Source organism: Molothrus aeneus, chromosome 23, assembly GCF_037042795.1.
Source record: "Molothrus aeneus isolate 106 chromosome 23, BPBGC_Maene_1.0, whole genome shotgun sequence".
Classification (NCBI taxonomy): Eukaryota; Metazoa; Chordata; class Aves; order Passeriformes; family Icteridae; genus Molothrus; species Molothrus aeneus.
The window spans coordinates 5,974,445-5,993,316 of NC_089668.1; the positions used below are offsets into that span (position 1 = coordinate 5,974,445).

At 60.9% G+C, this 18,872-nt stretch overlaps 1 protein-coding gene across 2 annotated transcripts; it reads left to right on the forward strand.

Annotated features, from left to right (window-relative positions):
• The first annotated feature begins 2,665 nt into the window (after nt 1-2,665).
• Nucleotides 2,666-18,056, forward strand: LOC136565965 (cAMP-dependent protein kinase inhibitor beta-like). 2 transcript variants are annotated; one of them, XM_066564883.1, is made up of 5 exons: nt 2,666-3,055; nt 15,194-15,378; nt 16,514-16,618; nt 16,874-17,025; nt 17,565-18,056. In XM_066564883.1, the coding sequence occupies exons 4-5, from the start codon at nt 16,881-16,883 to the stop codon at nt 17,645-17,647; spliced, it is 228 nt and encodes a 75-aa protein (XP_066420980.1). In that variant the 5' UTR covers nt 2,666-3,055; nt 15,194-15,378; nt 16,514-16,618; nt 16,874-16,880; the 3' UTR covers nt 17,648-18,056. The 2 variants fall into 2 exon arrangements, with proteins under 2 accessions (XP_066420980.1, XP_066420981.1); XM_066564884.1 differs by lacking the exon at nt 16,514-16,618.
• The last annotated feature ends 816 nt before the right edge of the window (nt 18,057-18,872 follow it).

The window sequence follows — 18,872 nt, forward strand, 5'->3', positions numbered from 1 at the left end:
CCTCGTCTCTTCCCTCATCCTCAGACCCCTGTGAGCACGGTCACACTCAGCCGGGCTGGAAATCAGAAAGGTGCATCTAAAAGAGGAACAGCACAGGGCTGCTCTCCCCCAGCAGTGACTTTTAGCCCAGATCAGAGCCCGCAGTGCTGGGCAGGGGAGTGGAAACCAGCTCTGCTCCCTCCCTGCTGCCTCCAGGAGCGCCAGGAGCTGCCCCAGCCCTGCAGCAGCCCCAGGCTCTGTGGGGATCATTGACCCTCCTGCCCCAGGGGGATAAAGCAGCTGGGCAGCAGCAGCAGCAGAACAGATTCTTCCAGACTGATTTTCTCCCTGTTCTGGATCCTGGGTTTTTGGGGGAAATAGGATTTAGAGCAGAGCAGGGAGCAGTCTGAGCCCGTCCTCACTGGCTTCACATCCCTGATGGATCAATCAGGGCTCTCCCAAAGCTCAGGAGGGCACAAATGATAGATTTTAGGCCCAGCTCATCCTGCTGGGAGCATCCTGGGAAGAGGATCCTGAGGTCTGCAAAGCCCCAGAGCAGCAGCTGGAGGAGCAGAGGGAGCACAGAGCAGCCCCTTTGCCCCACGCTGGGGCAGCACCAAGAACCACAGCCCTGCCCTGGGCCAGCTCCCAGTGGGAGCTGCCTGAGCAGAGAATAATTCTGGAATCATTTTCCCCTTCCCAGATGCTGTCCTGGATCCCTGGGGTTTGTACCCAATTCTGGGAGCTCCAGCTGGGGCTCTGGGCTGCTGCTGCTCTGCATGCCCTGGATGCAGGAGGGTTGGGAGAGGTTATTCCATGCCAGCACCGCCCTGGCAGGATATGGAGGCACTCACACACCTCTGGTGTGCCTCAGTTTCCCCAGGTCCCCCAGCCCAGCCGTCCCAAAGGATCACACTGGGGGGAATTGTTCAGCCTCGGAGGAATGGATGCTCTGCCCTTCAGCTGTCCCAGGGCGGAGCATCCGCCGGGCCCGCTCGGGAGCTGGGGAGAGGGAGAACTCTCCAAGGTGCTCCGAAGCACAGCGGGCTCTCCTCCCGTCCCTTCCCATTCCCATGCCCGCAGCATCCCCCGCTGCCTCCCAGCCGTCCCCTCGGCCCGCCACAGCGGTGTCACATCCGATCGGGTGCCAGGCAGGATAAACATCGCCGCTGCTCGGCCCGACGCTGCTCCAGCGAGGGGAGACAGTCAAGGAGAAAGCGGAGCGTGAGCAGCTAAAAATAGCGGCTGGCGAAGGCTCCGCTCCCCGCCGGCCGCGCTGGAGCTGCCGCCGCCCGTCCCCGCCGTGAGCGGCCACCGCCACCCGTGTGTCCCTCCCCGGGCACGGCACCGCCACCCGTGTGTCCCCACCGCCCCGGGCACGGCACCGCCACCCGTGTGTCCCCCACGTCCCCGCCGTCAGCGGCCACCGCCACCCGTGTGTCCCCACCGCCCCGGGCACGGCACCGCAGCCCCTGCCGAGGTTTTGGGGTTCGGGGGCACCAGAGGCGAGCCCCGGCCGTGTTCTGGTGGCTCCTGTCCGTGTCGCTGTCCCCTGGCCCGCTGGTGGCTGCGGGGCTCGGGGAAGCATCGCCCGTCCGGGGCGGCAGCCCCGCTCCAGGGGAAGGGACGGGATGGAAACCGCGCTCCGGGCGCTGAGCATCGCCCGTGGCCATCGGCGGCCAGCGGAGCTTGGCCAGAGCCGGGAATTTGGGATCACGGCCCAGCCGGGAATTTGGGATCACGGCCCAGCCCCGCTCCTGCAGGGATGGGGAGCAGGGACCTCATCACCCGCGGAGTCCCTCCCAAAGCACACCCCGCTGCCCCAGCCCTGGGGACAGCCACCTTCGGGGCCGGGAGGGACATCATTTTGGAGCCTCTCAGCCACCCAACGCGTTTCCCCGTGGCAGGGATGCCGATGGAAGCTTTGGGAGGTGGTCGCTGCTCCTGGCTGGAATTCCAGACCGTTTGAATTCCCGCTCTGCCTCCCGCACCTCCTGCCCTGACCCAGCTCGGGGTGGGGCTGAGAGCCCCCATCTCACACCCTCAGCGTTGGCCGTGTCCCCCCCTCAAGGTGACACCGGTGCCAGGCCAGGAGCAGCTGGCGGCATCAGCTCCGTGCCCGGGTTGTGCCCGGCGGGGCCGTGCCGTGATCCGCTGGATTTCCAGCCGCAGTTCAGGGTCTCCCAGCCCCCCGCTCCCTCCCCCACCCACCACACGGGTGCAGCCACGGATTTTTTAATTCTTTTTTTCCCCCAAAGACTGGGAGCCTGGCATTGATTTTGGCCGCACCAAACGGAGCTGTGTGGGTTGGGGTCAAATTGTCCTGGTGGGGGAGCAGAGCCCCCTCCACCCACCCCCCTGGGGGCTCTGCAGCCGGGGAGCCGAATCCAGAGGAAATCGGAGGGAAAATTTCCCATTTCCCCGAGCAGGGCTGGCGGCCACGCCGCGGGCTGGGGGTCCGGGGGGGGCAGAGTCCCCCGGAGCTGGGGACCCGGGGGATGTCACAGCCCTCCCTCCCTCCCTCCCTGCCGTGTGCCAGCGCGGGGGGACGCGGGGACACGGCAGCCCGGGGGGGGCCGAGGGGCGGCCCCGGCGGCGGGGGGAGCGGGGGGGGCGGCGGGCGGGGCCGCGCTGGGTCCCCCCCGCGCCGAGCGGGGGCCGGGCCGGGCGGGAGCGGCGGCGCTGGGCGGGCGGCGGCGGCGGCGGCTCGGCCCCGGGTGCCCCAGGGCCGCCTGGAGCCGGAGGCTTCCCCGCGGCTCCTCCCGAGCGCGGAGCATCCTTCCCCCGGCGGCCGGGCTGGCACCGGCACCGGCACCGGCTCCGATATCACCACCGGCACCGGCACCGGCATCACCATCGGAACCGGCACCGGCACCACCATCGGAACCGGCTCCGGCATCACCACCGGCTCCGGCATCACCATCGGCACCGGCACCAGAATCAGCATCAACAGCGGCACCGGCATCGCCCCCGGCACCGACATCTCCATCGCCCCCGGCACCGGCGGCAGCATCACCTTCGGTGTCACCGTCACCACCGGCCTCGGCACCGGCCCCGGGATCGCCGCCGGCACCAGGTGAGCGGCTGGTGGCTGCTGGGTGCAGGTGACGCGGTGGCACCGGGGCCCTGGGCCATCGCGGAGGGTGTCCTGAGCTCACCAGAGCGAGGGACCAGGTGCCCACCCCGGGGACTGGTGCCCACCCCGGGCACCTCCCTAGAAGGTGCAGAGGCCGGAGGGTCAGGGGTGGTGGTGGTGGCCTCGGGGACCGATGGGTTTTGTGGTATCTCTCGAGGGCTTGGGGTGTCTGTGCCAGGGGGCTCGGGGGAGGATTTGGGGGAGCAGTGCTGAGGCACCAGGCAAGGCTCGTCTGTCCCAGGGTGGGCACTCAGATCAGCCCCCATGGTGGCACCTCTGTCGCAGCCTGGCACCCACCCCTGCATGTCCTGGGCCACCGCTGCCCCTCCACCTTCCCCCTGCCCTGCCCTCTCAGCCGCCGCTTCTACCCCACCCCCAGCTCCGGCCCTCGGCCTCCCGGCTTGGAGCTTCCCAGGGGATTTGGGCCCGGGGCAGAGCCCCCCGGGGCAGAGCCCCCGAGCAGGAACACGGGCCCGCTCCTGTGGTGCTTCCAGCCGGGAGCAAAGGGCTTCCCCAGGGACAGCCCCTCCTCCCCGCCTTGGGGCATCGCTTTGGCACATGGCCCCTGCAGATGCTTGGATCGGGTCCCTTGGGTCCCCGGAGCTGGCTGCTGTCCCCTGGCTGGGTGGCAGTGCCACCGAGGAGGTGGCAGAGGCAGGATGTCCCCTGCTCACCCCGAATGCTCCCAGCCCACGACCTTGGGGTGTCCACCCCAGTCCTCGCTGTCACAAAGGGACCCGGCCCTGCCGCTGTCCCCTGGCCTCACCCTCCAGCTCAGCACCAATTCCCCCCAGGCCGGAGATGGGGGAGGGTAAAGGTGGAGGCAGAGCTCGATGCTCACTTTGAATTGAGGGAATCCCAGCGGTTCTGCCCGGGCTGGGAGGCTGGAGGCAGACTGGGAGTGCTCTGGGGCTGCTCTGGGGCTGCTCTGGGGGTTTGGCTGTGGGGACACCTTGGGGTTCAGCTCCTGGGGCGGCTGCAGGAGCTCTGCTGGCTGCTCCAGACCTTGGGGGACCTGGCACCATGAACAGGATGGGGACCCCGGCCCTGCTCTGCCCTTGGCTCCTGGAACAGCAATTCCAGCTCCTGGAATGGGCAATTCCAGCTCCCTTGGCTCCTGGAATGGCAATTCCAGCTCCTGGAATGGGCAATTCCAGCTCCCTTGGCTCCTGGAATGGCAATTCCAGCTCCTGGAAAGGGCAATTCCAGCTCCTGGAATGGCAGTTCCAGATCCTGGAATGGACAAATCCAGCTCCCTTGGCTCCTAGAACAGCAATTCCAGCTCCTGGAATGCACAATTCCAGCTCCTGGAACAGCAATTCCAGCTCCCTTGGCTCCTGGAATGGACAATTCCAGCTCCTGGAACAGCAATTCCAGCTCTCTTGGCTCCTGGAATGGACAATTCCAGCTCCTGGCTCAGCCCTGGCCCACTGGGACTGGCTCTGCTCCATCACAGATTTCCAGCCATGCCTCTGATCCCAGAGCACCTGCACGGATTTCTCCCCTCCTTGGCTGCTGGTCCCCTCCCTGCCAGCTCCCAGGGCTGGGGTTTTGTCACAGGGTGGTGGTGGCAGCTGGAGGCTCCTGGTGGCGCTCCCCCCTCGGTGCAGGGACACATCTCGATCACCTCCTTGCACGGCCTCACCACCGGCTGGGAGCTGCTGCCTCAGAGCTGGGGGTCCTGGAAGTTTCCCAGCTCCCCTGGGCTGGGCTGCAGTGCCAAGGATCCAAAGGCACCCAGGGGCTGGGGAAGCAATTCTCAGGGCTCCCTGGAGAGCCAGAGCTCCCAGGGAAGCTCCAGCTGCCTCTGCTCCCTGGAATTCTGGCTGTCTGCACTTATCCCGGTGCTCCAGCAGGGCTGGGAGCCTCCTCCAACCCCAGCTGGACCAGGGTCCTCCCCAGGGTCCTCCCCAGGTGCCACCAGGGGCAGATGGAGCAGAAGGAGCTCCTGCAGGGAGAGGAGGCTCCCGTGGTGCCCGAGCTCTGGTGCCACCCAGGCCGTGGCACTCCCGGCATGGCACAGCCTGGGACAGGCTTGGTGGCACCCAGCAGGCTCCCTGGGACAGCCCACAGCTCCCTGGGTTTCCCCTGGCACCCATCCCGGTGCCACCCACGGCTCCACAGCCACAGAGCCGAGGGTGTCCCCGTTCCAACCCTGGATGCTCCACCCGGGGCTGGGGCTGAAAACCCTCTGGGGGGAGGGAGCCTGAGCCTGGCCAGGAATGGAACTGCTGTGCATGTGGGTGACACCTTTATTATGCTAAATTACCTGGTTGGATTATGCAAAATTACAGTTTGTGGTGTGTCAGAGCAGGGAGCTGAGGGTTCTGCTGGGAGCTCCATTACCCAGGGCTCAATCACCTTAATTACCCTCATTAGATCCCTTCCTTCCCCACGGAGATGCAGGGCTGCTGTTGATTTCCCTGAGTCCCAGAGCAGGGCTGGGTTATCCAGGTTATCCAGGCTGGGTTAGCCAGGCTGGGTTATCCAGGTTATCCAGGCTGGGTTGTCCAGGCTGGGTTGTCCAGGTTAACCAGGCTGGGTTAGCCAGGCTGGGTTAGCCAGGCTGGGTTAGCCAGGCTGAGTTATCCAGGTTATCCAGGCTGGGTTAGCCAGGCTGGGTTATCCAGGTTATCCAGATTAACCAGGCTGGGTTGTCCAGGCTGGGTTATCCAGGTTATCCAGGTTATCCAGGCTGGGTTAGCCAGGCTGGGTTATCCAGATTAACCAGGCTGGGTTGTCCAAGCTGGGTTATCTAGGTTAACCAGGCTGGGTTAGCCAGGCTGGGTTAGCCATGTTAACCAGGCTGGGTTGTCCAGGCTGGGTTACCCATGTTATACAGGCTGGGTTATCCAGGCTGAGTTACCCAGGTTATCCAGGCTGGGTTATCCAGGTTAACCAGGCTGGGTTACCCATGTTAACCAGGCTGGGTTGTTCAGGCTGGGTTATCTAGGTTAACCAGGCTGGGTTACCCATGTTAACCAGGCTGGGTTTTCCAGGCTGGGTTACCCATGTTATACAGGCTGGGTTATCCAGGCTAGGTTAATCAGGTTATCCAGGCTGGGTTACCCATGTTAACCAGGCTGGGTTATCCATGTTAACCAGGCTGGGTTGTCCAGGCTGGGTTATCCAGGCTGGGTTGTCCAGGCTCCAGGTCCATCTCATGGGGCTGGGGTGGCTCCCACCCCCCTGATGCCAAAGGGGCCGTGGTGTTTCCCCCTTGGACTCAAAAAGGAGCCGGATGCAGCCGATGGCACTGAGGAATGTGGGGAAGGGAAGCTCACCCAGAACCTTTGTACAGTCTCTGATTGGCACCCAAGCTCCCCAGTAGGAATTCCTGTGCTCCTCCCACCACTCCAGCTGATTACCTTTAATCAGTTAATTAAAGGGAATTAACTGATGGGGGTGGAGGATGGAATAGGAATAGCTCTGGAACAGGTCATGGCCTACAGGCTGGAGAACACCTGGCTGGGCGTGGCTGGAGCAGCTTCCCTTCCTCCTTGGGATGGGATCAATCCTTCCATTCCTTCCTTCCATTCCTTCCTTCCTTCCTTCCTTCCTTCCTTCCTTCCTTCCTTCCTTCCTTCCTTCCGCCACTTCCTTCCGCCACTTCCTTCCTTCCGCCACTTCCTTCCTTCCGCCACTTCCTTCCTTCCGCCACTTCCTTCCTTCCTTCCTTCCTTCCGCCACTTCCTTCCGCCACTTCCTTCCGCCACTTCCTTCCGCCACTTCCTTCCTTCCTTCCTTCCTTCCTTCCTTCCTTCCTTCCTTCCTTCCTTCCTTCCTTCCTTCCTTCCTTCCTTCCTTCCTTCCTTCCTTCCTTCCTTCCTTCCTTCCTTCCTTCCATTCCTTCCGCCACTTCCTTCCTTCCGCCACTTCCTCCCTCCCTCCCTCAGTGCCTCCTGGCAGAGGGACCTCACCCCTCACAGCCCCTCAGACCCTGCTCCATGTGCTGGGAGAAGCCAGAAATCCTCGTTCCTTGCACAAAGAGATGGAAACGTCACCCAGGGGAGAGCAGCAGTGATGCGTGCTGGGCTGGGGGCCTCAGAGCATGGGGAACAGGAGCTGGGATTTGGCCATTCCCTCTCTGGGCAGCACAGCTGAGGTTCTCCAGGTTTTCCATGGAGGTTTGGGATGCAGGATGGAGCTGCAGTGTCAGCCATGGCCTCGTGCCTCTGAGCCTTTGGTGCTTTGCTCTCTAATCAGAGCAGCTCAGGGCTGGATCCAGGTGCTCCTGAGGGAATCACACATCCAGGTTTGCCAGGTGCTTTCAGCTTCTTTCCAGGATGCCCCTTGTGCTGCTCCCAGGGGAGAAACACCTCGGTTTTATCCCAGTGTGGGCTCGTGGGAGATGCTGAGCTCAGCAGGGCTGTGCCAGGATTAAACTGCTGAGTCCTCTGAGCGCTGCTCCCTGGCCCAGCCCAGGCCTGCAGGATCCAGAGGGGATTTTCTCGGGGGTCACTGTCCTGTGGGGGAGCCAAGCCCTGGTGGGGATGAGGTGTGAGCACCCCCAGGTCTGGAAGCACCTGGATTGTGCTGGTGTTCACCGGGGTTCTTGGACTAGGGAAGAGATGAGGATCTGATTCCATGTTTCAGAAGGCTGATTTATTACTTTATGATATATATTACATTAAAACTATACTAAAAGAATAGAAGAAAAGGTTTCATCAGAAGGCTGGCTAAGAATAGAAAAAGAAGGAATGATAACAAAGTTTTGTGGCTCAGACTCTCTGTCCGAGCCAGCTCCCTGTGATTGGCCATTAATTAGAAACAACCACATGAGCCCAATCCCAGATGCCCCTGTTGCATTCCACAGCAGCAGATAACCATTGGTTACATTTTGTTCCTGAGGCCTCCCAGCTTTTCAGGAGGAAAAATCCTAAGGAAAGGATTTTCCATAAAAGATGTCTGCGACACCTGGATTTGGGTTGGCAGAATTTGGGTTTGCTTAGGAAAATTTAGGATTGGGATGTCCAGGAGCACAAGAGCTGGGTTTGCTCCCACACTGGAGCAGGGCTTGCTCTGGTTTGTGTTTCCAGCACTAAAATCCCAAGGAACAGTTTATACAAACAGCCTGAAATCCCTTCTGGACAGACTCAGCTTGGCTTTTGGGCACAGCTGAACTCTGCCATCATCCCCGTGGGTGACAGAGAAACAGCAGAGCCTCTGCTGCTGCCGGCGGCTCCATCCTGGCAGCAAACCCCTCCTCCCTGCACCCCGCCCTGCTGGGAGCCGGCAACCGCAGGGATGGAGATTACCGGTGTCCCATTTCAGAGCCCTTCCTTCTCCTTGCCTTCTACAGGAATTTAGGTCTCAGTATGCCACAAGCCCAGCTGAGCCCCTGAGGAGAAGGGTTTGTGCTCTGCCTAGGCTGTATTAGCTGGGACACAGCTCAGGTTTTGTGTGGAAATAAAAATTCCGAGTCCTACAGCTGGAAAAAAAAAAAACCCTAAATAATAAGTCATAGAATCCCTGGTTGGAAAGGACCTTAAACCCCACCCAGTGCCACCCCTGCCATGGCAGGGCCACCTCCCACTGTGCCAGGTGCTGCCAGCCCCAATGCCCAGCCTGGCCTTGGGCACTGCCAGGGCTCCAGGGGCAGCCACAGCTGCTCTGGGCACCCTGGCAGAGCCCAAACCTCTCCAACCAGGCCTTGCCAGGCTACAAACCCCTGTGGCAAATGGCACTGGGGGCACCTGGAACCATGCAGGAAATCATTCTTTCCTTTCCTTTCTCCATTTGCTGCAATGGTTTTTGCTGCTGGTTTCCATCCTGGATTGAGGAATGGGAATGCCAGAGTGGTTTGGGTGGGAAGGGATCTTCAATGCCAGCTCATTGCAGCCCAGGGCCACCTCCCACTGTGCCAGGTGCTGCCAGCCCCAATGCCCAGCCTGGCCTTGGGCACTGCCAGGGCTCCAGGGGCAGCCACAGCTGCTCTGGGCAGTGAAACCCTGAATTGTGCAAAAGGAAGTAGAGGATGAAGGCTGATCTTTAAAAGGATCCCTGGGATCTGGGAGATGTCTGGGTGGAATAATTCAGGATTTGGGCGTGAGCAGGGGTGGGACTGAGCCTAAAGCTGGTCCTGCCCATCTGCAGAGCAGCAATAGGGACCAGGCAGGAAGGAGGGATGGGATGTGAGGGTGATGGAAAGGACAAAGAGACCCTTCAGCATCTCCCAAATCCATGGGTGGGACAATCCTAGCACAAACAGGAGTGGTGGAGAAGAGGCAAAGCCAATCCAGCTGTGAGGATGAGTGTGCAAGAGCAGGAGGAAGGTCAGAGCTCAAGGCAGGACACAACAGGAGGGGGCTTAGAGGGTGATGGGGATTCCTCTGGAAGTGGAATTATCCCAATGAGGGGGATCTGCTGCTCCATGGAGAGGGAAGGAGTAGGAGCCACTTGTCCAAAGCCTTTGGAACAGGGCGGGTTTGCTGGGAAGGGAATCCTGGGGAAGAGCCAACCCTGAGGGTACCAGGATGTGCCAGAGCTTTGGGGAGCTGCCAGTGTCACCCCTGCCTAGGAATCCCACTGGAACAATTCCTCAGAGCTTTGGGAAAGAGCCAGGGAGGAGAAGAGCCAGAGGAAAACTGGGGGAAAACCAGTGGGAGACCTTGCTGGTGCTCCAACAGGATGCAGGTTCACTTGGATCCCTGACACTTCACTCCAGACCATCGCTCCCAAAGTGCCCAGCAAGATCCAAGCTGGCCCAAATTCCTGCCTGGCCCACCTGGAATCCTGGGGATTTAGGGCTGAAAATGCCAGGCCATGGTTGGAGAGGTTCTGCTGCCCAGGGCAGGCAGGGGGGTGCCAGCATCCCATGGGGATGGGTCTGGAAGCTGCATCCCTGCCAGGAGGGACCATCATCCTCTCCAGACACTCCCTCATGTGGAGCAAAACCTGTTCCAAAAGTCATTCTGCACCTCCACGTTCCATATTCCTGCACCAGCCCTCATTCCTGCAGCTTTTCCCCCTTTCAGGAGTTCAGGCCAGTGTTTCTGTCCTTCCCCCTCCCTGGGACCCTGGAGCTGTCCCTGGCAAGTGACACAGCCCGTTCCCACCTGGCTCAGCATCCCCAGGGCTCCTGCAGCCACTTCCCTGGAGAGGAGCTGAACCTGCTGCCTCCCCGGGGAGCTCCAGGCTCTCCAGATTTTATCCTGTGTTTAATTATTGCCATCTGCTGCTCCCAGCTCCGGGGCTGCCTGCTGCCTCTCAGGCTCTGGTTAAGCCAAGCCCATTGGATTTCCCTCCTGTGTGGACTCCTGGCTTATTTTCCTGGTGATGCTCCCATTCCCTTCTGACCTGGGGCATCTCTTTCCTTCCCATTCCACTCAATTTTACAGTTTCATCTCACTAAATCCTTCCCATTTTTCATCGTGTTCATCAGCACTGAGTGGATGAACTGGTTGGATTTTTGATGGTTTGTTGCTGGTGGATTTTTGATGGTTTGTTCCAGGCTGCAGCATTCCCAGCACAGATCCCATAAAACGTTGAATGAAATGAGCAGGAGGAACCCCCAGAGAGAGGAAACCAAGATCATTAAATGCCCCAAACCCCCTTCCAGAGGAGCTCATGGCCCACTAACAACTCAGAAGCTGAAGAAGAAGCAAATCCTTGTGGTTCAATGAATCCTCAAGATTCCTGTAACACCTTCCAGGCCCTAAATTCCTGGAGCATTCCTGGTTTGTTGTCTCTGGTGGGGGAAGAGTTCAGCTGCTACCCCAGCACACATCATAGGAGTGTCCCTGGTGGTCCCCATGCTCCAGGTGCAGTTTGGGGTCCCTGCCACCCCCAGCAACCCCAAGAAGTTGTGTCAGAGGGGATCATGGATGTGTGTGACCCTGACCTGGGTTCCTTGGACTGCTCCAGCCCCAGGTGGGTCCTGTGGTGCTGTTTGAGGGTCCCAGGACGAGGGAAGAGATGAGAATCTCGACTCCATGTTTCAGAAGGCTGATTTATTATTTTATGATATATATTATATGAACAGAAAATGATATATTCAAACTCTACTAAAAGAGTAGAAGAAAGGATTTCATCAGAAGGCAGGAAAGGAAAGGAAAGGAAAGGAAAGGAAAGGAAAGGAAAGGAAAGGAAAGGAAAGGAAAGGAAAGGAAAGGAAAGGAAAGGAAAGGAAAGGAAAGGAAAGGAAAGGAAAGATAATAAAAACCTGTGACTGCTCACAGCCTCCACACAGGTGGCTGTCATTGGTCATCAAGTAAAACCAATTTCACATGCTGGGTAAACAATTCTCCAGATCACATTCCAAAGCAGCAAAACGTGGAGAAGCTGGAGCTTCTCAGGAGAAAAGATCCTGGCAAAGGGATTTTTCATAAAACATGTCTGTGACAGGTCTCACCTTCCTCTGCCCCTTCAGCACCCTCCTCCCCTCCTGCAGGGCTCTGCTGTTCCCAGGGAACCTGACCAAGGAGCTCATCCATGCCTGGCCATCTCCTCCCTCCACCTCTCCCAGCACCTTCCCTGCCCATCTCCAGTGGGATTAAGGTTTATTTCTGCCCTTCCCTCCTCGATCCCATTAGGGGCATTAAAGCAGGAGCCAGTGGCCCCGAGGAGCTTCCATGTGACTCCGGAAGCTTTTTTAGGCTGAGACCCCACTAAGCCACCAAAAGTGTCCCTGCTTAGAAGGGGAAATCCTCCCTCACCAGGTCTATCCAGTGGGATTTGCCCCATTTGGGTTGGAATTGCCTGTGGGACCTGTACAGCTGTGCTGTGAGGGGCCCAATGAAGGAGGAATGATGAGGAGGACTCTATTGGTATCAGAAGGCTAATTAATTACTTCATTATACTATATTATTCTATACTATATTACACTGTGTTATTCTATACTATATTACACTATATTACCCATCTAAACTGAGTCTGCCAAGCACCCAACCCTGCTCAACCTGCACAGAATCTCGTGACTGTCCCCCAACAGTCCTGACACACACACACACACCTGGCCCTGACAGGCCAAGGGAACCAAACCCCATCACTGTGGGTGAACAATCTCCACATTGCATTCTGCTTTGGCACAAACACAGAACAGCAAATGAGATGAGAATATTCTTGGGGAGAATTGTGCCTTGCTTTTCTCTGTGAGGAGAAATGTGGGGCTGCACACTTGGCCCTGACAGGCCAAGGAGCCCAAACCCCATCACTGTGGGTGAACAATCTCCACATTGCATTCTGCTTTGGCACAAACACAGAACAGCAAATGAGATAAGAATTGTGCTTTCTTTCTCTGATGTTCAGAGAATATGAAACCCAGAAATATCCTTGGGCAGAATTGTGCCTTGCTTTTCTCTGTGAGGAGAAATGTGGGGCTGCAGACCTGGAGGTCGTGGCATGGGGCAGGTGTTGGTGGCCTGGCCAATGTCCCCGGGTGCAGGGACAGCTCCATGGGCTCCTGGGACAGCAGTGCTGTACCCCAGGGAGCTCAGGGTGGTGGTGACAACCCCGGGTTTGTGTCCCCAGCCAGCCCCAGGGTCCTGGTCCCCGGTGGGACTTTTCAGAGCGGGGTCTGATCCCATCCCCATGGCCGGGACCCACGGGAGGGGCACGGGCAGGACCCGGCCGGCCCGGGCTGGGCACTCCCGGGCTGGGCTCCCCCAGGCTGGGCACTCCCGGGCTGGGCACTCCCAGGCTGGGCACTCCCGGGCTGGGCACCCCCAGGGCTGGGCATTCCGGGGTTGGGCACCCCTGGGTTGGGCACTCCCAGGCTGGGCACTCCGGGGTTGGGCACTCCCGGGCTGGGCTCTCCCGGGCTGGGCACTCCCGGGCTGGGCTCTCCCGGGGCTGGGCACTCCCGGGGCTGGGCACTCCCGGGCTGGGCACTCCCGGGCTGGGCACTCCCGGGTTGGGCACTCCCGGGCTGGGCACTCCGGGGTTGGGCACTCCCAGGTTGGGCACTCCCGGGGCTGGGCACTCCCAGGGCCGGGCACCCCCGGGCTGGGCACCCCCAGGGCTGGGCACTCCCAGGGCTGGGCACTCCGGGGCTGGGCACCCCCGGGTTGGGCACTCCCGGGGCTGGGCACCCCCGGGTTGGGCACTCCGGGGCTGGGCACTCCCGGGGCTGGGCACCCCCGGGTTGGGCACTCCCGGGGCTGGGCACCCCCGGGGCTGGGCACTCCCGGGCTGGGCTCTCCCGGGGCTGGGCACTTCCAGGGCTGGGCACTCCCGGGGCTGGGCACTCCCGGGTTGGGCACTCCCAGGGCTGGGCACTCCCGGGTTGGGCACTCCCGGGCTGGGCACTCCCGGCTCCCGGCGCTGCTGCGGCTGCCGGGGCAGCTCTGATCCGGCCGGGGGCCGGGCTGGGGCAGGGATTGTGTGTGTGAGTGTGAGCGTGAACGAGTGTGAGTGTGCGTGAGTGTGAGTGTGAGAGTGTGTGTGTGTGTGTGTGTGTGTGTGTGTGTGTGTGTGTGTGTGTGTGAGTGTGAGTGAGAGTGTGTGTGTGTGACCATGTCTGAGTGTGTGTCTGCATGTGTGTGTGTGCGCACATGAGTGTGAGTGTGAACACGCGTGTGAAAGTGTGTGAGTGAACATGTGTGTGTGTGCACATGTGTGTGAGCGTATCTGTGAATGTGTATGTGTGTGTGTGAGTTTGCATGAGAGTGTGTGAATGTATGTGTGTGCACGTGTGTGTGTGTGTGTGTGTGTGAACACGACTGTGTGTGTGCGCGCACATGTGTGTGCGTGTGAATGTGTGTGTAAATGTGTGTGAGTGTGTGTGTGCGAGTGTGAATGTGTGTGTAAATGTGTGTGAGCATGCACGTGTGTATGTGTGTGTGTGTGTGTGTGTGTGTGTGTGAACACGGCATCAGGGATCCGTAGGGATCCACAGGGAATCCCCTCATCCTCCAGCCTGGATCCCCGAGATCAGAGTCCGGCCATTCCCTCAGCCCTTCCCCTGTCCCCAAGTGCCACATCCCGCGGCTGCTCGGTCCCTCCCCTGTCCCCAAGTGCCACATCCCGCGGCTGCTCGGTCCCCTCCCCTGTCCCCAAGTGCCACATCCCGCGGCTGCTCGGTCGCTCCTGGTGGCTCCTGCCCAGCCCTTTCCGTGCAGGATTTCTCCCTCAAACCCACGGAGCCCCTGCAATGCGTGTGCTCTGTGCTCACACACACGGTGTGTGATCCCAAACACCCGGGGACACGGCGGGACACCCCGGGGGTGGCACACGGGTCCCCGTGCCAGGCTCGGGCTGCCCCGGGTGCCGCTGTGGCACGGGCTGGGCCAGGGGAGGGCCGGGACCTTGAGCACGAGGGGGTGGGACAAACTCTGGGACAAGGAGGTGACACGGCTGTGGCACTGGGAGCCTGGAGGTGCCACAGGTGCGGGCACAGTGACAGGGAGTGCCACACAGTGCGTGTCACACTGCACAGACTGCCAGTGTCACACAGGTGTGACAGGGAATGTCACACATGCACACACCTGTATGGGCACATCCAACAGCCCAGCAGAGGTGACATACAGAGACACACACATCTGTGACACTGCACACATACGTGACAATTCACACACACGTGACAATGCACACGTGGCAGTGTACACACATGCGAAAATGTGACAATTCACACCTCTGACAATGCACACACCTGTGACACTGCCCACACCTGTGACAACTCACACCTGTGAGAATGCACACCTGTGGCACTGCTCACACCTGTGACAATGCACACATGTGACAATTCACACCTGTGACACTGCCCACACCTGTGGCACTGCTCACACCTGTGACAATGCACACATGTGACAATGCACACCTGTGGCACTGCTCACACCTGTGACAATGCACACATGTGACAATTCACACCTGTGACACTGCCCACACCTGTGGCACTGCCCACGCCTGTGCTGGAGCAGTGCAGGTGGCTCCAGGGGGCAATGGCCATGCAGGTGTACAGGGAACCTTTGTCCCCACCCCTGCCTTTGTCCCCACCAGCCCGGCCCCGTGCCTCAGTTTCCCCCTTGAGCAGCACCCAGGTCCTGCCCCTCATGGCACAGCCACCCCAGCACTGATCACTAATTAACAAATCACTAATCACCTCCCTGGTTAATCATTTCTTTCTCCCCCTCCCCGCAGCTGTGGCCACCCCTCCTGTGCACACAGCACCTGTGCCAAGGACCTTGGCTCGTCCTCCCTGCAGTGATTCCTAGCAGGGATTCCCAGTGACTCCAGTGACTCCCAGTGACTCCCAGCAGGGATTCCCAGTGACTCCCAGTGACTCCCAGCACTGATTCCCAGCAGGAATTCCCAGCAGGACACCGGTGAGTTCACACCCCCACCGCCACCAGCTTGGGGACACCAGTCCCAGCATTGCCACCAGCATCTGGCCTGGAGGGGATGGGTCTACTGGGGGGGTGGTTCGGGGTCCCTGTGCTCTGTGTGGGGTGGAGGGGATCTGGGGGGTGGAGGGCCCCTTGTCCCTGCCAGGTCCTGTGCCCCCCTTGTGCCACCCCTGTGCCACCCCTGGACAAACCATGGGCCAGCCCTGGGCCACCCCTGTGCCACCCCTGTGCCACCCCTGGGCCACCCCTGGGCCACTCCCACCTCCCATGGCAAAAGCCCAAAGTGTTTCCAGAGCTGAGCAAACACCTCGAGAAGGTCCCAGCAGTGCAGGCATCTGGATGGCTCCGTGCCAGTTGGATTTTCCTGATTCCAGGGGCATCCCAGGAGTGCCCCCACCCACCCAGGGCACCCCAGCCCCTTCTGCCAGCAGGAGCCGCTCTCCAAGGGACTCAGGGGTGCCCCAGGCTGGGGACTCCATGCAGTTCCCTGGCAGTGCTGGCTCAGCCTCCATTCCTGTCACCTCTGCAGCCCCATCCCTGCTATCCATCCATCCATCCATCCATCCATCCATCCATCCATCCATCCATCCATCATCCATCCATCCATCCATCCATCCATCCATCCATCCATCCATCCATCATCCATCCATCCATCCATCCATCCATCCATCCATCCATCCATCCATCATCCATCCATCCATCCATCCATCCATCCATCCATCCATCCATCCATCCATCCATCATCCATCCATCCATCCATCCATCCATCCATCCATCCATCCATCCATCCATCCATCATCCATCCATCCATCCATCCATCCATCCATCCATCCATCCATCCATCATCCATCCATCCATCCATCCATCCATCATCCATCATCCATCATCCATCCATCCATCCATCCATCCATCCATCCATCCATCCATCCATCCATCCATCCATCCATCCATCCATCCATCCCTCTCCCATCCATCCCACCATGGATGATGCTCTGGGGGTGCTGTGGTTGCTCCCATGTGGTCACAGCCCATTGTCCCCCCCAGCTCTTTCCCTGCTCTGTTTTCACCCCCCTTGTCCCAGCCTCATTGGTGACCCCCTCTCTGCCTCCCCCAGGTCAGAGGCAGAGGGGACACAGCCAGGACAGATCCCTGTCCCCCGTGGTGTCCCTCACCTGGGCACGGGGCAGACGCGGTGCCAGGCCAGGCTGGAGGGTGCCCGGTAAGGCTGCCTGGGCTCGGGGGGGTGGTGGGAGCCCCTTCCCTCCCAGCAGTGCCCAGCAGAGATCAGAGCACCCAGAGGTGCCAGGGTGGGGGTGGCCAGTCCCAGGGGCTGCAGGGTGGCCCTGCCTTTGCTCCTGGAGGGCAGAGAGAGTGCAGGGGGAGCAGAGGGCACCAGAGCCGCCAGCCCAGAGCAGAGCCAGGTCCTGTTAGCTTGCCGTGCTCCAGAGGTGACACAGGGGACATCTCTCCCCAGGGTTAGCATGACCGAGGTGGAACCCGTGCTGGACTTCGCATCCTCCGGCAGGACGGGCCGGCGCAATGCCCTGCCCGACATCCTGGGCTCGCCCGCCGGCGTCAGCCCTGCCGACCTGCCCCTCAAACTGGCCGAGATGTCCCTGAGCGCAGGTGGGTGACCAGGAGGACGGGGGGGACGTGGGGTGGGCAGGGACAGCGGCTCTTGTGTTCATCCCGTGCTGAGGGACAAGGACACCGAGGGGCTGGAGCGAGGCCAGGGCAGGGAATGGAGCTGGGAAGGGTCTGGAGCCCCAGGAGAGGCTGAGGGAGCTGGGCAGGGGCTCAGCCTGGAGCAAAGGAGGCTCAGGGGGCCCTTGTGGCTCTGCACAGCTCCTGCCAGGAGGGCACAGCCGGGGGGGCCGGGCTGTGCTCCAGGGAACAGGGACAGGAGCAGAGGGAACGGCCGGGGGAGGCCCAGGTTGGATACTGGGGATAATTTCCCCATGGAAAGGGTGTCCAGGCATTGGAACTGCCCAGGGGGATTTGCAGTGCCCATGCCTGGAGGTGTCCAAGGTCACTGGGCTGGGGACAAGGCAGGCATCGGGCACAGGTCGGACTCGATGCTCTTGGAGCTCTTTCCCAGCCCCAATGACGCCGTGATTCCCTGCTCTGACCCCTTGCCATGACCGTGTCGCGCTCTCTCCCCGCAGGCAGTGCCCAGGACATGCAGTCGCCCTCAGCGGAGGCGCCCCCTCCGCAGCCGCCCAGCCCCGAGCTGAAGGACACGTCCTAACCCCGCCCGGGGGGACATTTGTGACCGGCGGAGGAAGGAGGGGGCTGCGGGCACCAGCCCAGCTCTCCTGGCTCGGCCGGAGCCCGCTGGGATTTCCTCGGTGCTGCCGCAGCGGGACCCCGGAGCGTCCCCCCGGCCGTGCGGGAGCCGCGCGTGGCGGGGACACGGAGGGGACAAGGAGGGGACACGGAGGGGACCTGCCGTGACCGAGGGGCGATTCCCACCCACGCCCTGGGCCAGGACTCGGGGGTGGGGGGGATGTTTTGGCCTCCCCGGGGGGAGGAATCTTTTTCTTCTGGGGCATTTGGCGGAGCCGAGCGCGGGGGGGTCCCGGGGGGCCCTCCTGGCCGCAGGAGCAGCCACGGGTGTTTCTTGCTGAGTGTGGTGTTCACTGTGATGTTTTTGGGTACCCCTCGTCTCCTGGCCTTTCTTCTGGGTGACTCACGAGCCACTCCCAAGTTTTTGGGGGGGTGAGGTTGGAAACACGACCCGAGAGCCCCCCAGCCCTTAAGCAAAGCTGCCAGCACGTCTGAGGGACCCCCAGCGTGCTCCCCGCTCCGGGGGATGGGGGATGCTGCTGAGTTTGGGGGCGGGGAGCAGGGCAATGCTGTTCGGAGCACCCCAGCCCCCGAGCCCCCACGGTCCCCACGCCGGATCCCCTCCCCAGCCCCGGGCGGGGCCCGCCGGGTCCTGCGGCCTTTGGGGACAGAGGGGACACGGAGTGGGGCTTTCCCAGGCTCTGCCCCTGCTCCCCAGAGGAGCTTCTGCCAGAGGGCGGGATGGGACCCTCCCGGCGGGCACTGAGGGACTCAGGGAGGGCTCCTCTGCCAGTCGCTGTCTCTGGCCGGAGCCGCAGCTCCTGGGAGGCCCCTGGAATCAGGAAAATCCGACTGGCACGGAGCCATCCAGAGCCCGCGCTGCTGGGACCTTCTTGAGGTGTTTGCTCAGCTCTGGAAACACTTCGGCTTTTGCCTCAAGAGGTGGGAGTGGCCCAGGACTGGCACAAGGGTGGCACAGAACCTGGCAAGGACTGGGTGTTTGGACGTGGAGCTGGACGCACCCCATCCATCCATCCATCCATCCATCCATCCATCCATCCATCCATCCATCCATCCCCCATCCATCCATCCATCCATCCATCCATCCATCCATCCATCCATCATCCATCCATCCATCCATCCATCCATCCATCCATCCATCCATCCCCCATCCCTCCATCCATCCA